This window comes from Solea senegalensis, unplaced genomic scaffold, assembly GCF_019176455.1.
Source record: "Solea senegalensis isolate Sse05_10M unplaced genomic scaffold, IFAPA_SoseM_1 scf7180000014711, whole genome shotgun sequence".
Lineage (NCBI taxonomy): Eukaryota > Metazoa > Chordata > Actinopteri > Pleuronectiformes > Soleidae > Solea > Solea senegalensis.
Window position 1 is genome coordinate 147,599 of NW_025321104.1, and position 18,658 is coordinate 166,256.

An 18,658-nucleotide genomic window follows, 5' to 3' on the forward strand; every position below is an offset into this window, starting at 1 on the left:
CCAGGAGTCTCGGCATGTTCAAAGTGGGAAAACCCATCATTTGTCATTGTGTGATAAAGCAATAGTCACTGTAGAAATAAAAAAACAACAAACACTGCTTTGTTCCACATGAATCAAAATCCATTTAATAACAATCCACTCCAGTGTGTTTCATGCATTAACTGCAGTCATGCTTTGTTTTTTGTATTTGAGCCATTTTACACAAATTCTTCAATAAATTAGTTTGAAATAAATACATATATGATTATTATTGTTATCGCGCGCGCACACGCACACACACACGCACACAGCTGTGACAGAGCAGGAGCCTGATGCATAGCGTTCTGAAAGTGCAAATATTCAGCCAACGGGTACAGAGTATAGATAAGTGACCACAGAGGGAGGAAGAGGAGGTTCAGACTGGAACACTGACCTCAAACGTGACGACCACAGCGGGAAGGAAACACTTGACTGAAATCCTGTCGTGATGCGTTTAAATGTACAGTGTGTTTGGAAGAATGAAGCAGGGAGGCGGCGAGTGTGACCTTTTTTTTTTCTGGAACGTTCTGAGACGTGACAAAAGAGGAAGTGTAGTGACGTCACTGGATGATGACTGCTCTGCTCCTGAACATTGTAAATAATCCCTAATCCAGGATCAGGGCATCACTGCTGAGGATCTATGCTGCTGTAATCTCTTCACTCGTGTCATGGAGAAAAGCTGTCTTTCTTCTACGTTTAGTGTTCTTGAGAAAATATCTAATTTTTAAAGTATTTTTTTTTTATTAAAAGCCTGTACACACAAATGATAGAAAAATAAAAGACTGGCATTCAGCTGGTCTCTGGTTACCTTAGCGACGCAATTAACATTATTATAGATTCAGTTTGGTTTCCATAAGCGGTCATAAAAAATTTACAGTGAGCTTCGCGGCACTGCTGAAACTAACATTTTAAGGTAAGCGTATTATTTTTGGGACACTTGCAAGGCAATAAATGCTATATTATTCAGATTACAAAGTTTTCCCTCAACTACAGCGTCTAAAAGTCCCAAAATCTGGACCCACTGTGTCCTCAGCAACCTTCTACAGCTAATACTTCAAATTTCCATCACATTAAGGTGCTTCTAAAGAGGGGAAAGGAGCCGATTAACATATTCAAATCATTAAAAGGAATGTGAAAGAGTCTCACTGAGATGGAGGGGGAAAGGATGGAATTAAGGTAAAAGGGATGACGGGAAAGCAGGAATGATGTTAAAGAATAAAGGAAATTTTAAGCCTGTCGAAGAGCAGTTGATGGAATGAGAAACAATATGATCCAATTGGATCGAGGAAGCAGGAGAGAAGAGAGGAAAGAGGGCGACAAGGAGCTCATCTACTGGTTCTTCTTGTCCTCTGGAGGAGAGTAAGGAGGAGGTTTGTCCTATAGAGAGAAATTTAAGTTAAAATTGAAAATTATTACAAAAAACCTGCCTTACATTTGTTATGTTTTTCTGAATTCTGTTTCCCAAAGACTCAATCTGTTAAACCTACTTTAAACTGATCATTGTGTGCTTTAACTTTTTAAAATCCTGTATCAAATCTTTAAATATGGCAAAGTCAAACATTTCAAGGGAAAAATGAAAAACTGAAACATTGAAAAACATGTTGCAGGCACTTCAACTAAACTCAACCAGTGTGTTTCAGAGGAGATAATCTAAGGGCCAGATATCTCCTTTTAACACTGTGACTTACATGTGGCAGGTACACGTGTGTAGGGGGCAGTGAGGCACCGCTGGCACTCGCTGCTGCTTCGGCCGCTTTGGCCTCCGCTGGGAAAAAGTGAAGGAGAGGGGCTTTCATTTGTTACATCCATCCATTAATCCATCGTCAACCACTTATCCGAGGTCAGGTCACGTGGGTAGCAGCTCTAGCAGAGAGCCCCACACTTCCCTTTCCCTGCCCACATATGTCCACATCTGACTGGGAGATATAATCTCTACCCCTCTCGTTATTCATCAAATAAATGAGTGAGGGCCTCACCTGCTGCAGAGGAAGGAAGGTCTGGATCATGTGGGGGCTGCTGACCCAGAGGGGCTGAGTATGGAGGTGGAGGGATGTAGGAGGCGGAGGCGTCAAATGCGGGAGGGCTTGGGTAGAATCCACCTGTGAAGCAGTGATGTTTCACAGGTCTTGTGTGAACGCCTGGAGACGTCTACTCTGACATTAATTAATGAGGAAAAAAAAAACACACCTGGAGGAGGAGGATTGGGGTAGGAGTAGCCAGGCGGAGGAGCAGCTGGGTACATCCCATTAGCAGACGGAGGAGGAGGGTAGGCGTAGGCTCCGTTGGCCATGTAGGGGCATCCACCAAACCCAGGGGTCACTGGCTGACCTCTGGATGCTGCCACACACAGACACAGACACACGCACAGGCACACGCACACAATAAATTAAACAATTCCTTGACAATTCACACATTTATTACATGTTGCATCGAGTGCGAGTGTGCACGTACATAGAGCTGCTCATTCAGGGGAAGACACAACACACTACAAAAACAGCTGATGATAAGACAAAAACCACTGCGGATCAAAATGCTAAGTCAGGAAGTTAGTGAATGAATGGCGCTGCAGCTGCTGAGAGACAGTGAGAAATGATTTCTGCTGCTTCATTTCGATGCACATTTAAGTCGCTGTTCAACTGGACAATCGATCCCAGTGAACAAGCATTGGGGGAGAATCTATTTACTGAATTAGGTGTGTCCACCTCCACTGTGGGGCGATACACCCCCTTTTTCACCTGTGGTAGACTGGTGAGAGTTGCTTTACCAGTTAATCCAGGTGAATATGGATTTATAAACTGTAAAATAATAGGATTTTACCCTGAGCTGCAACCTGCAGCATGTACTGGCCAAACTCTATTGCTCCTCCAGCCCCAAAGACGAGCTTGAAAGTGGCACTGCCCTCCCAGCCGCCTGCAAGACAAATTAAACATTTCCTGTACTGAACGAACGTAACGGTCACAGAATTTTACACAGACGCACAGTATTTACCTCCAGCCTCTGCACTGATGGTGGCTTTGATGTAATTGGCTCCCAGTACAGGCTGCTTCACCTCGCAGCCCTTCATCAAGTAGAAGGGCATCATGAACGACTGCAGAGCATCACGGCCTTTGGCCAGGAAGATCATCTGAGGGCAAACAGTGACAAGTCATCACTCAACTTTCCCCATTATACTGCATATACTGCATGTGAAAAATACTGCAGGCTGTAGTCACGGCATCACTTGAGGTTCAATGATTCCAGCACTTTTAAAAACAATACTGGTTGGCAAAAAGTGCAGTAGAGTCACATTAAAATACATAGACAGTAAAAACACGTAAAACAGGAGGAGGAAACAAGACACCAACAAAAGAAGGAACATAAAAGCAACATCTCACAGAGGCAAGTTTCAAGAAGGGATTTGAAAACAGGCAGTGTAAGTGGTAACACATTGCAATATGGGTTTTTCATTGGCCGATGCAAATCTCTACAAATCAGTGCAGCCAAAGGGGGAAATGATGATGCCTATTCATTTTTTGTGTGCCAATTTGTTTGGCTGGGTTTTCTTTGTCTCCTCCATCTGACAGAATATAATTCATTACAAAAGACACACACAAAATGTGCTTAACCTTCACTGATCAAAGTCTGCCTCTCCAATCTGTGTTTTACATTTACTAAAAAGTAAACATTGACATGTACATTTTGGGATGAAAAAAATGACAATTAGTTACTTAACAGCAGATATAATATACATAACAAACCAACCAAATCATTGTTTTTCCTCTAACACAGAAACAAAAGCCCCATGTATGCTGTATCCATCTAGTCCGCAGCTTTTCCAGCGCAACATTATGATGCACCGCATTCAAAACAGAGACCCTGGGTCTCGTCTCTCACCCTGTATGGAGTTAAATAGATGCTGCCCTTCTTGCTCTTCCTGAAGGCTTCAGGCAGACGTTCCACATCACAGAAAACCAGCTCCACGTTATCATAGTTCATCAACACACTAGTGACAAGAAGTAAACACAGAAAACACAGCTTTCAACAGGGAAAAGAAAACAAATTCAAAACATTTTCATCAGTGACAAATCAAAACAAACATTTTTCTACAGAGCAACACAGCAGCACAATGTTGCCATGAATGTTCATTTAATGTTACAATTTCATTAAATTGAATAAGATCATATATTTTAAACAAATAAATACAATAGCAAATTATATAAAAGTTTAATAAACTGAGCAGAGAGAGGATAGCATTCCTAAATGACAATAACAATTGTCATACTAACACATAACAATAGACAACAGCAGGCAAATGGATTTAAAATGTTGTACAGCATCACACAGGGAAGTGATTGTGTACCGATTAAGAGAAGTCTGACAAAAATCCTTAGATTGCCATGTATGAAACTGAAAAGAGTATATACACTGTAAACATATACATTACATCACATGTAAACCTGCTATAGCTGACTGCAGTGGTGATATAACAGATTAAAGGCCAGGTTTAAGCCAAAGTGTCCCACGGTTCTGGTACAATAACACATCAGACACATGGAGGGCACGGTTGTTTGTAGTTGCTTTACATCTCAATGTCACATTAGGCTCGGGTTAGGCATAACAAGCCATTTCAACATTTAATAGCTAGTCTGCTTACGTATTATCTAAAATGAAATTCTTCCCTGTCAAAATAAATATTTAAAATATCTTTTGTCTTCCAAATTGTGTAAATTGTCATTACAGATAACTTGGCTGAAACGATTAATAGATTACTAAACTCTTTTGCTAATTGATTTGACCGATTTGATTTCAATGTTTTTTTTTTAAATGATTAAAACAGGTTTTCTCAGTTTCAGCTCCTCAAATGTTGATATTCTCTGGTTTCTTTGCTCCTTTTAACAGAAATATAATGAATAATTTCGGGTCGGGGACAAGACATTTGACAACACCATCATTTCATTGTTTTGGAAACACCGATCAACATTTTCTGACATTTTATGGATGAACAAGTACTCGATTAATCGATAAAATAGTCTACAGATTGATCGATTATGGGATATGACTGGGCATAACTGCCGAGTAATTAAAAATATCTGGAATACTGACTATATTTTTAGTCTGTGTGATAGTTAGCTAACAGATGCTAAAAGTTGTCATTGAAAATGAATGAAGTTAGAGCTGGTTGGCTAACTGTGAGACAGCTTTGTTAAAACTGTTTATTGACGTCTTGCTGCTGTAACCTGTCAAGTATCTTCATTTGTATGTTTATTAGCTACAGACACAACAGTGATGCTATTCTCTTGTTTTTAAACGAGTTCACTGACACTCTGGCGGTTAGCAGTGAGCGTCAGCTAGCACCGCGCGGCCGCTAGCGTTTACCTTTCGCTGTTGTTGATGATGACTCCGCCGGACTCCGAGTGGTTCTGGTTCAGAGTCATGCCGACGGCCCCGACAGAACAACGACCAAATGAAAAGGGGACAAACTTAAAAGCTGCGTCTCCTCTGAGAATAAATGTGTCGATAAACAGGCCCGTGAGGAGCCGCCACCGCCACGGTAAGAGCCTTCACCACTATTCTGGAAATAACGGCGGTTGTGATGTTGCTACTCGGTTGAGTTACACCTGCTCTTCCGCCATGCGTGAGGCACGCCCACTGAGTGACGTCACGATCGCTTAAAAAACGACTATGGGAAAAATGAAAAACAGCAGATGAGACATTTCTTTTTGCAACAGAAAAGCTGTGAAGACGTTAGATCTGTGCTCCAAAATTAATGTATTTTTTTATAATTTGAATACATAATTATTTATACATGTATGTATTATGTATGAAGCAATTTCCATCCATAAACATCAATTCAGGCTTTTGTATGATATGAATTGAAAGTGAAAGTGATCAAGTTCAGTAGCTATACTTGATTGACTGACTTTAATCTTTCTTTTGTTCATATTTTCTTTGAAGATAATTTTAATAAACATGCTTCGCATACCTGATTTCACCTGGTTTTATTTGTAATGCATTTATCATTTCATATACATTTATAATGATTCTTGTTATTTATGTTGGATCCACACTTTACTGCACATCTATAAATATAAACAAGAGCTTTGAGTCATATAATGTGGAGGAGATGGAAATAAATGAGATCTGTGAGCTTTTATTTTACAACTGATTGCCATTTCTGTAATACAGAAAAACAAAAATCATCTGGGTGAAAAAGAAAACTAAATGACGATTGAACCAGAAACTTTACATATAGTGAGAGATGAATGAAGTGGTTAAAGCCTTTGCTTGATTCACGCATTGATTTGTTTCTTCTTCTTGGAGCGAATTTCAGTCACAGAGGATGAAAAAAAACAAACATCTGACACCGTAATTTCAGTTTTCTCAAGAGTTGCCACATCACTTTATCAAGTGGCCATTTTACAGTACAACATCAGCTTTCCTCCACCATTTAACACATTTAAAAATATATCAGTATGCTGTTCCTTTATTTTTCCTCATGCATGATCTAAATGTTTTTGAGAGAAAAAGTATTAATAAATACACAACAGGGGGGGAAACATTGGGATGTGTGACCTTGTAATGAGGTTAGGATTGATCCGAAGGGTTGGGCAGGGCAGGACGGTGTCAGGGAAGAAGTTGGCAAGTTTACACAGTATTAAAGCGTAAAAGTTAAGTTTCTCTGTAACATTTTGTAATTATGTCAATGTGGAGATGATCTCACTGTGGTACAGTAATCAAATACATTCCACAAGTTATGCTCTACCACTTCCTTCTTCCTTCATTTCCCAGAATACATTTCAACAGGCTGTAGACACTGTGGTCAATTTTTGACAGTACATGAAATAGACTGGCTGCTGTGACTTGTAGACACTGCAGCATCTCCTTACAGCCACTAGGAGGCAGACTGATAAAGTATAGAGCTTGTGATTGGAAAAAAGAGTCCTGGATCGACATGATCACAGCTTCACTGAACGACAAATAGACCTAGATCCATGAACTACATTGTTCACATGTACGAGGGCGGAGCTGAAATAACTGGAGCGGTTTTAATGAAAATGGTCGAGCAAAGCTGAAAACTGACATACAGAGCGCGACATGATTCTGGAGCAACGAGGAGTCTCACCAACAGCCTCGAGGACCAGTGTGATGTGGCTTCCACACTGTTTGAACAGCTGCTGAATCAATGTGATATCGACTGGGTCAAAGCTTATTGTGTCAGAGTGTGTGCGTGCGTGTGTGTCACTGACCCGTACCACTGTTTGAAGCACAACCGTATGATGCGTTCACACACGCCAGACATCATCCATCATCAACACCAGCTTCACAACTTAGTCTGCAGTAATTTTTTCTAACATAGCGACTTCAGTCCAAGCTGTTTCGCCGACAGTAGTGACGGAGTGGTGGCCGACGTTCTTCAACCCCCTCTCACAATCCTCACCCTGGTTCCCCCCCGAAAATCCTCTTCCTCCTTCACATTTTCCCTCTTTGCTCCTCCTCTCTCTCAGTGCTGCAGCTCCTTCATCCTGTTGAGGGCAGAGCCGGCCCGGAACCATTCGATCTGTGTCTCGTTGAAGCTGTGGTTGAGCTGCAGGGTCTCCTCGCTGCCGTCACTGTGCTTCACGACTGCGCTCAAAGGCTGAGGAGGATGAGGAGGCCAAGTTATACATCTCGGATGCTTTATTTTCAATTTGGAAAACAGACTGGTTTTTTTTCAGCGCTCTCACCTTTCCTGGAGTGAAGGTTTTCAGTCCCTTGATGGAGATTTTGTCGTCAGGGCGGATCTTGTCGTAGTCAGATGGGTTGTTGAAGGTCAGTGGGAGCACACCCTGCTTCTTCAGGTTAGTTTCTAAGGGCAGGAGGAAGATGAGTTGATTAAATAGGAGAGTAAATAATCTCCAAATCCATATTTATATTGAAGGTTACCATTAGGTGGAACGTTTCGTTCATTTTGGTCGGCTTTAAATAATGTCACCCACTTTGTGGAGCTGCTGCTATGTTTCCAATTGGGTTTGGCTTTGAAAATCCCCATAAATAATATATGTTTAAAAGATCTAAATTCAATTATGTACTCAATATCATGCTGGAACTCTTTAGTATGAAATCACACTCACACTTAAGAAAAGAAAAAAAAATTGCGTGGTGTATGCAACTATAAACATATATATAAAACTGGAATGCAAAGTGCCTTCAGGAAAAAAAACAAGAAGATCAGTCACTTAATCAGTGAGACAAAGCTCATGAACACTCGCTGCTCCAAATCTTGATCCAACAGTCTTTTGTTATTGTTTTGTGTTTGAGAGAAACCTATAGCGGCAGAAATTACATACCGTGTGTGTTTTAATGTTTCAATTTCTGGTCATGACCAAATTAAAAAAAACAACAACAAAAAAACTGGGTGTATCACAAAATGTCTTTTTGATATACTACATTGGAAAGTACCATGAATTCTGGCAAAGCTCTTGACGATGATGGCTCTTCCTCCCAGGTGCCTGGGCTCCAGTGCTGCATGCTCCCTGCTGGAGCCTTCACCGTAGTTGTCGTCTCCGACTACAACCCATGACAAACTGTTGGCCTGTGAAAGATAACATTTTGATCAGCTGTGAACATTTATCCAGCTGGGCTAAGTGAACTTAGGGAAGCCACAAGCAAAGAATTATGAATAAAACAAAGAAACTATCCTCTCTCTGTGATCCTCACCTTGTAGTGACGGGCCACATCAGGAACTCCTCCGTACTCTCCTGTCAGGTGGTTTTTGATCTTGTTGATGGCGTCATTCTCGCTGTTGACGGCACCGATCAGCATGTTGTTGGAGATGTTGTCCAGGTGACCACGGAACTTCAGCCACGGTCCGGCAGCGCTAATGTGGTCTGTGGTGCATTTGCCCTTCACCTGCAAGAAAATGGTAAGAAAATGAGTGACATGTTTAATACAGACTTGTTTGGAGTTAACAACGGCGCGGCAATGTCATTTCAGAATCCTGACCTTAATGAGGACCTGCATGTTCTCCAGGTCGTTGCCGCTCCATTTGTCGAAAGGCTCCAGAAGCTGTAACCGGTTGCTCTGAGGGCTGACGTCCACTCCGACACCTGAGCCATCGGGTGGTGGGTGCTGGTAGGTGTCCTGGCCTGGGTCGAAGTCTTTGGCAGGGAGTTCATCTCCGTTGGGAGGCTCGAGCTTGAATTTCTCACCGTTGGGGGCTGTAAGGTAGTCCGTCTCTGGGTTGAAATTTAATGTGCCAGCGATGGCCATGGCAGTGACAATCTGAAGGTGAAGAGGCAATGGAGCACAATTAGCTTTTGACACGTTAGCTTTTGTGTGTGTGCATTTGCAGCTTCACAACTCGATCAAGTGGATTTTATCTACCTCGGGTGAGGTGACAAAGGCGTGTGTTGCAGGGTTGGCATCATTCCTGGCTGTGAAGTTTCTGTTGAAGGAGGTGACGATTGTGTTCTTCTCTCCCTTTTTCACATCACGTCTGAAATCAAGCACACAAAAGACTAAGATTAAAAGGGGGCGACAGCAAATGGGGTTCATATGGGGTTAAGGTACCATCATGAAGATGCTGGCAAGGGTGGCTGCTACTATCTCAGTCTGTGATATATTGTGATAAAATTGGCACTCCAGTTTAAAACAACATGATAAACATCAAGCGATAGTAAAAAGACCAGGACTTCCTCATTATTTGTTTTTCTTGTCTCGCTCCTTGATTTAGCTTTAGTCATTTCTATGGTCGAGCAAAAGCCATTTTTGAGATTGTGGCCAGAAAAAACAAAAGCTTTTCTCTTTATTGTTCTGGGTAGAATTGAGATAACGCACTTCTTTGTGCTGTAAATCGAGTCAACGTCACCATGACACGGAGAAAATACACAATGAATGCAAGTCTTAAAATCTTAAAAGGAAAAATAAATGCACTATTTCACTAGAGTAAGAACTGACATTTACTATTAGTGAACTCAGACCTATGCAATTTTGATGAACTTATCTGTGCTCAGCAAAATGTACAAGTCAAAAAGAAGCAGGTAATTATGATTATTGTCATTTGTTTAAAAAAAAGAAAAAGTTTTTTCCAGCTTTAACACTTCTATATTACGTCTAACGACAGCCCTTCACATCCAAAGTTCTGGCCTCACTTACCTGTCCCACTGCCCGATGCAGGGCCCACATGCATTTGCAAGCACCACACCTCCAACATCTCCAAGAATCTTTGACTACAGGAAGACAAGAACATTTTTAAGCATTTAAGCATCAACCAGGGTTAAATCTATGCTTTTGGGTGCCGGCACTCACATATCCGTCTCTCTCAATGGTGGCACGAATCTGCTCTGAGCCGGGGGTTACTGTGAACTGAGCTTTGCACTTCAGGCCTTTGTCCAAAGCCTGTTTGGCCACAGAAGCAGCGCGGCCCATGTCCTCGTAGCTGGAGTTGGTACAGCTGCCGATGAGACCTAAAAGTAGGAAGGAATCCAAAGAAGGATTAAAAACGTGTAACAGAAAGAGAATTTTCCACACAGCCTTTCTCTGCCTCATCACTTCTTACCAACTTTGACCTCCAGTGGCCAGCCGTTCTTCTCTGCAACAGCGCCTACTTCAGACACTGGGTGAGCCAAGTCAGGGGTGAAAGGTCCATTGATGTGGGGCTTCAACTGGAGAACAAAACAGAAAAAGGAACAAATGTTAATTCTCAAACTAGAATTCCCACTCAATCGTTTAATTCCAACTCATAAAAGCAGTCATTCACATTCTTATCTGCCTGACTGTTTTGTCTGATGTTCTTGATAGGTTGGCTAAAAATGACAGACCTCATCCAGATTGAGCTCGATGACCTCATCATATTCACATCCTTTGTCTGGTACCAACAAGTCTGAGTATTCATCAGCCAGGGCAGCGATCTCTGAGAGGAAACATGAGATATGTGGAGACACGGACACAAAACCAAACCCACACTCATTACAAGTAAGCCTTCCAGATATATGTGACAATAAACTTGAACACAAGCTTATTTCTAATAGACTAAAACTCCCCCTCCTGTTGTCATCCCATGTTATATTTTTTTGCAGAAAAAAATAAGTGTGAACATACGTCCACGGCCAGTCTTCTCCAAGTAGGTCCTCATGCGATGGTTGTAGGGAAATACTGAGGTTGTGGCTCCAATTTCTGCTCCCATGTTGCAAATGGTGGCCATTCCTGCACACGAAAAGAGATCTGTCAGACTGAACTGTCTCTATAGATGTTACATAGACTAATAAATAAGACTAACAGGCGATATGCAAAACAATCATAAAAATAAATTCTGTTTTTTTTCCACTGACCAGTGCATGAAATGGAGTCCACTCCAGGTCCATGATATTCTACGATGGCTCCTGTGCCTCCCTTCACTGTCAAGATGCCGGCAACCTTCAAGATGATGTCCTTGGGTGATGTCCAGCCTGAGAGTGTGCCTGTCAGCTTCACTCCAATCACCTGAGAAGAAGAGAATAAGTGATCATTTGTGATTAAAAAGTGCAGATTTAGAAAGAATAACAGAGAGATGGAAATGATGTAGAAGAACATATTCTGCTGACCTTGGGACACTTGAGCTCCCATGGAATTCCTGCCATGACGTCCACAGCATCGGCTCCACCAACGCCAATGCAGATGGCACCAAGCCCCCCTCCGTTTGGTGTGTGGGAATCTGTGCCGATGAGCATCACTCCTGGGTAGGCGTAGTTCTCTAGGATGATCTGTTTAGATAAAACAAAAGATGGTTTATGTAATTATCCCACTATATTTATGGTGCCTCTAAAAAACATGATCATTTTCTGGATTAGAAGTAACAAAACCTGATGGATAATCCCGGAGCCTGGTTTCCAGAAGCCAACTCCATATTTTGCACCAGCGCTGGACAGGAAGTTGTAAACCTCATGGTTGATATCCTAGGAGGAGAACAATGACAGCTCAATTAAAAAGTCACAATATACAAATAATGACTATAAATGAACACGCGCCCTCACCTTTGCCCTGGCCAGATCCTCCTCTCCTCCGATCTGGGCCTCGATCAGATGATCACAGTGGATGGTGGAGGGCACGGCCACTTTGGGAAGGCCGCTGCTGATGAACTGCAGCATAGCCATCTGGGCCGTGGCGTCCTGCATAGCCACGCGGTCGGGACGCAGCCGCAGGTAGGTGCGACCACGATCAATGTCCTGATTGTGGGGGTCATCGAGGTGGCCATAAACAATCTTCTCTGACAGGGTGAGTGGCCGATTGAGTCTGGAACATAGAAAGTAGATGTTATTGATTGTAGGGTGATGTAATGTGCTATGAAAATATAGGTGTACGTAGAGTAAAAATGGGTAATGTGGGTTGTGGGAATAGGTAGATGCAATACACTGATATTTTTCAGAAGATTATGGAGATAAATGCAATGTGATCCAAAGTTCCAAGTCTTTTTCAACAGCACCTGCACTACAGTTAATCTTGTACAAATTAGCCTAATCTGGGGGCAAGGGTTAATATTTTAGGGCTACTTATGAAGACATTGAGTATTAGGGTTTAGACTTGAATTATATGTTAACTGTTTACAGCCTGAAAAGCAACCCGAGGTGCAAAAAGTGGAGTGAGTTGCAGATGAGACATCAAAGAATGGTTTTTTTTATTTCCGCTTATAGCGAGTGTATGGCTAAACTCTATTTACAGCACTATTTTAATTCCAACTAGCAGCTGTCTGTAGTGTAATCTGTTTAAAGAGATTACACTATAGTAAATTGACCTGCTATTCATTTCTTCTCATTCCGTCATTTTATAATATCCAGTTTATGACAGACTAAAGCGGGAGTAATTACAGGGTGGATCAAGCAAAAGCCATTGATGTGCACAGTCGAAACAGCACATATACCCTACATGTGCACACTTTACTCTATACTAATTCAAACAGTACGAGGCTGATATAAAGCAAAGGCTACAACTGAAGTAAAAGACAAACAAACAGTTTAAATGAACAACATAAAAATTAATGTTTCTGACCAGAGAAAGGTCAGTGGAGGAGAACACTGACCTTTTTTGCACAATGTCAACGTTGGACTGGAGCTTCTTGTAGTTGACATAAGACGTGGGCTCAAAGCGGCTCATAGACACATTGGCCTTGGCTCTGTAGGCCGCTGCTACATGCAGGCGCCGTGCACCATGGCCCAGGGCTAGCTGAGGACGACAGCAAAGTACATAAACAAACGTGAGCGATACTCACAGAGCTGTGGACAAAAACAGACACAATTTCCCCTAAACATACGCGACATAAAGTGCTGTGCAAAGGTCTTAGGTCACAATTTGATTGTTTTAGCAATGCTATAATAACTGTACAATAGAACTATCATCACTTTTGTGGAAAACATCCAGAACATATGGAAAACCTACCCTTACATTTGAACAGTAACACAAGCCTGGCTATCTTTATAACTGTAGTGGAACACTTATTAATGTTATTGGTAAAACCTGTGTTTGTCCTACTATTTCATGTCCATAAATATCTGCTGTAAAAAAGAAAAAAACAAATTCACATCAAGTCACATCAAGGGATCAGAGAATTTGACTTGTCTTTTTGAACAAGAAATACTCTCCAGGTTTAATGTTTTTATGTCTTGTGCAAGTTTATGAATCAATCAAATGGATACAGAAATGCTCCAATAGTTTGCCGTTTGCATTCTACTGTCGAGTGTCAGATTTTGGAGCGTCCTGGGTGATCAAAACACTCCCATCTCTCACAAGGCCAAACACAAACACATTTTGGAAATAATGGCAGCAGTCCACCTCCCCCACCACTCCAATCTCTTCTGTGTACAGTTTAAAAAAAAACAAAAAAACTTTTACATTCTTATATTATGCAGTGTGATTGGACTGGACCAAGAGCAATCCTCCTGGAGACCTCTACGTTTTAAAAACAACAAATGTTCTATTTTCTAGTAAATTGTATTACCATGAAAACTAAGAAGAATTTCTCTCCTGATAGTTAAGTGAACAAATAAGACACTCAAGAGAGGACAACACATGCAGCAGCTGGGGGTATCGAATTACCAGATAATGTGTGGGGAAGAATTGACAGATAGCAATGCTGCCGGTTTTGAAATGTTTAATGTTTCTGTCAGGTCAACTGAGAAGCCTATTCAAATGTTAACTAATGCATAATAGGTTCAGATATTAACCACAGACTAGAGCAAACAGAGTTTGTGCTGAGGTTGAGGAGCATGATGTCACCTTGGCTGACCTCTCAGTCTGTCTTTACATGAGTTTATGACAGCAGTAGCCCGAGAGTTAACAGTTTACAATGACTATTTGAATGACATCATTTTGAATTCACAGGATAATGTGTGCTTCCAATGGATTTGTTTTTTTATCTCCAGTAATGAGGTTAGGATTTAAGATGCATTTGTTCCGTTTGAGCATAAATTAATTTTTGATATTGGATTGTATTATGAGTTGTCTGACACCTTGCTGCTGTAATGTCAGAATAGAACTATTTATGATCAATTTAACATAATAGTGCCAATGTGAAGTAAGCAGCACCTGCTTAGGGCCCCCCCCAGATTTTTTGGCAAGTCTCACAAGCAAGCATATAAATATATTATATTATAAAATTGGTAAAGACTAAATAATATGTCAAAAGCTTTAAAAAAAAGAGAGATAAATTCAATAGATTATGTCTAGTGTCATGGAGTGTGTGAAGACTGAAAATAATAATCCTGGTACTGAACTGGTGTTAGTGGTGGCAAAATCTATCGATACCTAAACAAATTAAGGTTTAATGGCTATTCAGATATTAAAAGATCATACACGTTTATCAATACAAGATTATCAGTAGTTGGGGAGTTATAATAAACGCTTCAAACTAAAACATTAATTGACAAATGACACATCCTGGTGTTGCTATTTTCACATGTGCCAGTCTCACTAATTAATATGTCATACTGTGTTTGCAACATTCTGTGTTATTAACGTATGTAATGTGTATGCCGTGAGTCACACGCAGCTCCCTTCAAGGGGAAGCTGCCCTAACCTTGTGGTTAACCTTGCTGATCCAACACCCCTTTCTGATTCTCTAGCAAGTTTAACCGTGTTCACCGACAAGCTGTGGGCATCAAGAGTGACTCTCTGTTAACGTAGACGTGATTTTTTTAAAAGCCAGTGACTAGTGAATAGTAGGTGTCCGCTAGATGCGCGCGGCGCACCCGGTACACGATGACCTCAGCCGATGACATCTTCATGGGACATTTGTATCAGCAATAACCGGCCTCAGTCCTCCAGGTGAGACGGGAAAACATTAAATCACATTTGTTCACTCTAAACCAGTGGGTGACATCCTTCTATGAACGATAAATGTCGTAAAATTCGACCGTTTTCTCGCTTACCTGGAGCCTGGTGACAGTCAGACAGTAGGTTGCCATTTTGTTCACTGACAAAGATGTGCTGTTCCGTAGTGACGTCACGCCGCTATATAGAGCGGCCGCGCAGGTCCTGCAAGAAACATATACATTTTAAAACCAACATCTAAACTCAGGTGGTTTATATCAAATTACAAAATTTTAAAATTATACCGGTTTACGTTTACTTTGTTTAAACGCCCAATACAATGTGAAGTACAAAACACATATGCATTGATAATGTTTTTAGTGTTGGTTTGACTTTTGTATAGCTGACAGGATTATGATTGATTTGTATTTCACAATTCATTTTACGATTAGTTTGTAGCTTATTCTTTGTCGTTTAAGATTTATTTTCCCGCTTTTGTTTGGAAAAATAAACATTTTTAATAACATGTATAGTGTAGAAATACTCACCGCAATTCGCTCAAAAGCACAATACTTTTTGTCTTTCTTTCTGGAGACGCTAGATGGTTGGCTCACACTCCAAAGCAGAAGGGGGCGGCAATGCACCTATTGATGGATGCCGGCAACCGCCGTCGCTAGATGGCAGTAGTTCCGTTCCTCGATCAAAGTTTTCAGGTCAAAGTTGAAAGTTGAAACAAATCGGTTGTGCTTTCCTTACGTTGGCTGAAAAATGGCTAAACATCATCCAGACTTGATTTTTTGCAGAAAACAAGCCGGTGTTGGTATGTTTCGTCTCAATTCTCCTAAAACTACTACTTGCTTTTGTGTTTTGTTACCGGAAAGCCTTTGATGTTGTTTTTGCTTCACATTAGCTAACATGCTAACGATCCATGCATGGATTCCTTTCAAAGCGTTTTAGCCACGGTGCTAGCATAGAGCTGTGAGATATATGTCGTTGAAGTAATGAATTGTGCATTTTACTTGTTATAATTAATCATGCGTTTCACTGCTGTGTGTTTGAATATATAAAAAGGAACGTATCTCCATTATTAGTAGAAATGCGATTACTAGTGTTAATTCATGGGCCAATTACTGAGTGTTTTTTTTTTTTACTCCCCAGCTATCGGGAGACTCTGCGAGAAATGTGAGTATTCATCTGAAGTTTAATTATAGCCTCGGACGGCATTGGCTTTAATATGTATTATCATATGTGTGTGTGTGTATATGTGTGTGTATATGTATATATATATATATATATATATATATATATATATATATATATATATATATATATATATATATATATATATATATATATATATACTTACATACATACATACACATACATATATGTGTGTGTGTATATATATGTGTATATACACACATATGTGTGTGTATATATGTATATATATATATATATACCAGTATTGGCTCCCTAATTCTACATTAATGTGATGTATGATAAGTAACATTTTACAAGTCATACTGTCTTCATTATTATTCTAATAGACTTCTCTCCTGCATAATTTCCCCCCGCTTCTCTCAGGTGATGGAAAGTGTGTCATCTGTGATTCGTATGTGAGGCCGTGCACGCTGGTGCGCATCTGTGACGAGTGTAACTACGGCTCTTACCAGGGACGCTGTGTGATCTGTGGTGGGCCGGGTGTGTCTGACGCCTACTACTGTAAAGAGTGCACCATCCAGGAGAAAGATGTGAGTACTGTCACAAAAGAAAACAAGCAGAAGAAATTTCAACTGCACGTTTTAATATGACCTGCTGCTGCTTCTTCTTACTTCTTACTGGTCTTTCTGTCGTCTTCATAGAGAGATGGATGTCCGAAGATCGTAAACTTGGGCAGCTCTAAAACAGACCTGTTTTATGAAAGGAAGAAGTATGGCTTCAAGAAGAGGTGAAGATGCCACTGCTCAGCCACCGTTTTAGTTTTTCAGCTTTTGCAAACTTTCTTTACAACTTCAAGAAACCTTTTTTGACTTGTCAATAAAACTCAGTTTTATATTTCTTTTTTGTGATTGCTTTCGATATTAATCCCTGAACTGGACATAGACATGGGCTAATTAACATCAGTTCCCCTATATTTCACACTTTCAGCTCCACTGATTACTTCAAAGTAGTTTCCAAGTGTAATTGTACGTGGCTTTGATTTTATATTCAAAATGTGGATTTACTTATTTATTAATGCTTAGGTTCTAGTGTGATGTAAGCATATAGGTTATTTTAACCTCTGGAAACTGTTCACCAGTTGGATGGTGTATGGCTGACAGGACTGAACTGGAATCTTAAAATAAACATTCATGAAAGAGAACTTCATACATTCCCACCAAAGCTTTATTTATGTATATATATATTTACTCTATGTACAGTTCTAGAGGTAAGCACATTCAAAATCCAAGGACCTCTCTTTCTACAAAGACAGAACCAGGAGAACCCTACTAAATTAACAAATTGATCTGTTCCAAATAGAGAGGGTGGATACAATGTCTAAAAATGGATATCAAAAAAAGTCAGGAAGTTTGTCTTTAAAATTGAACTCAAACTGTCAAAGGTATTTATTGGTGGAAGCACAGCAGCAAAGTATTAAAATATATCCCCTTGTTATGAGAAGGGGCTAATAAACAATATAAAGAAACAGTTATGGTAGACTGCACATTGCATTGAATGGCTTTAGACATAAGACAATTTAGAGATGTGGGGCCTCCTTGCTGTGTGTAAAGGATGCCCCTGATAGTCTGCAATTACCAAGGCTTGTTGGGTTTATCAAAAATAAGAAACCCAATACTTTAACAGTTCATGTGGTAACAGACATTGTCAGTTTACAAGTCTTGAGATGCAGAGTTTTTAAAAATGTTTTGACAAATGACAGAAAAAGTCCAAATATCACACACGTACAGACATTCCAGTCAATGGTTTTTTTTAACACATTGTATTGTTTCGGGTGTCTTTTTTTAAGCCCCTGTAATAGAAAAGGGCCTTAAACAAAACAAACCATCGACAGATCATTTTAGACTACAACTATTCACAGTACATGCATTTGTGTAACCGACACACACACATCTGATGTGATACCAAAATGTGTAAATGTCAATGTGACAACCTGTACAGAGTCAAGCAAGCGACTGACGTAGTGACAAACACAGCGCAGCGAGACACACGATCCGCTTAGATCCCCTAATACAGCTGAAGTTACTGGAAATGAAAAAGTTTTTTTATATGTATGTATGTGTAAAACACTTTAAAAATCAAAGTCCAAAAAAACCCCCAAATACCTGAAACACAAACAGGAAGTGGGCGTCTACTTCCTGCCATGCAGAAACATCTTTGCTATATATATACATATATATATATA

The 18,658-nt window shown here is 40.4% G+C and overlaps 3 protein-coding genes across 4 annotated transcripts; 1 reads left to right on the plus strand and 2 right to left on the minus strand.

The window, feature by feature from the left end:
* Positions 1–98: 98 nt before the first annotated feature.
* Positions 99–5,644, minus strand: wbp2 (WW domain binding protein 2). The gene is made up of 8 exons (XM_044016685.1): positions 5,374–5,644; positions 3,892–4,000; positions 3,007–3,142; positions 2,836–2,928; positions 2,206–2,355; positions 1,995–2,117; positions 1,707–1,783; positions 99–1,395 (listed from the first exon to the last, which is right to left on the minus strand). Exons 1-8 carry the CDS (start codon positions 5,430–5,432, stop codon positions 1,348–1,350), a joined length of 795 nt encoding a protein of 264 aa, XP_043872620.1. The 5' UTR covers positions 5,433–5,644; the 3' UTR covers positions 99–1,347.
* Positions 5,645–6,128: 484 nt separating this feature from the next.
* Positions 6,129–15,452, minus strand: LOC122761450 (aconitate hydratase, mitochondrial-like). Of its 2 annotated transcripts, XM_044016681.1 has the most exons (17): positions 15,375–15,452; positions 13,031–13,173; positions 11,988–12,246; positions 11,817–11,909; positions 11,559–11,717; positions 11,307–11,457; positions 11,077–11,181; positions 10,797–10,888; positions 10,535–10,640; positions 10,285–10,442; positions 10,132–10,205; positions 9,361–9,472; positions 8,980–9,258; positions 8,695–8,886; positions 8,437–8,569; positions 7,722–7,843; positions 6,129–7,633 (listed from the first exon to the last, which is right to left on the minus strand). In XM_044016681.1, the coding sequence occupies exons 1-17, from the start codon at positions 15,408–15,410 to the stop codon at positions 7,499–7,501; spliced, it is 2,349 nt and encodes a 782-aa protein (XP_043872616.1). In that variant the 5' UTR covers positions 15,411–15,452; the 3' UTR covers positions 6,129–7,498. The 2 variants fall into 2 exon arrangements, with proteins under 2 accessions (XP_043872616.1, XP_043872617.1); XM_044016682.1 differs by lacking the exon at positions 15,375–15,452 and having other exon boundaries at positions 11,988–12,248; positions 13,032–13,173.
* Positions 15,453–15,953: 501 nt separating this feature from the next.
* phf5a (PHD finger protein 5A) lies at positions 15,954–18,074 on the plus strand. Its single transcript, XM_044016686.1, has 4 exons — positions 15,954–16,075; positions 16,414–16,437; positions 16,840–17,006; positions 17,118–18,074. Exons 1-4 carry the CDS (start codon positions 16,024–16,026, stop codon positions 17,205–17,207), a joined length of 333 nt encoding a protein of 110 aa, XP_043872621.1. The 5' UTR covers positions 15,954–16,023; the 3' UTR covers positions 17,208–18,074.
* The last annotated feature ends 584 nt before the right edge of the window (positions 18,075–18,658 follow it).

What these genes read in the sequence shown, in the direction of transcription:
- phf5a (XM_044016686.1), top strand. Translation starts at nt 16,024, where the DNA reads ATGGCTAAACATCATCCAGACTTGATTTTTTGCAGAAAACAAGCCGGT. An exon ending in CGGGAGACTCTGCGAGAAAT is followed by an intron (nt 16,438 to 16,839) that starts GTGAGTATTCAT and finishes CGCTTCTCTCAG; the next exon opens with GTGATGGAAAGTGTGTCATC. An exon ending in GCACCATCCAGGAGAAAGAT is followed by an intron (nt 17,007 to 17,117) that starts GTGAGTACTGTC and finishes TCGTCTTCATAG; the next exon opens with AGAGATGGATGTCCGAAGAT.
- LOC122761450 (XM_044016681.1), bottom strand. Translation starts at nt 15,410, where the DNA reads ATGGCAACCTACTGTCTGACTGTCACCAGGCTCCAG. An exon ending in GTTGACATTGTGCAAAAAAG is followed by an intron (nt 12,247 to 13,030) that starts GTCAGTGTTCTC and finishes TCTATGTTCCAG; the next exon opens with ACTCAATCGGCCACTCACCC. An exon ending in GCCACTGGAGGTCAAAGTTG is followed by an intron (nt 10,443 to 10,534) that starts GTAAGAAGTGAT and finishes TCCTACTTTTAG; the next exon opens with GTCTCATCGGCAGCTGTACC.
- wbp2 (XM_044016685.1), bottom strand. Translation starts at nt 5,432, where the DNA reads ATGACTCTGAACCAGAACCACTCGGAGTCCGGCGGAGTCATCATCAAC. An exon ending in ATCATCAACAACAGCGAAAG is followed by an intron (nt 4,001 to 5,373) that starts GTAAACGCTAGC and finishes TCTTGTCACTAG; the next exon opens with TGTGTTGATGAACTATGATA. An exon ending in CACACGTGTACCTGCCACAT is followed by an intron (nt 1,396 to 1,706) that starts GTAAGTCACAGT and finishes TTCTCTCTATAG; the next exon opens with GACAAACCTCCTCCTTACTC.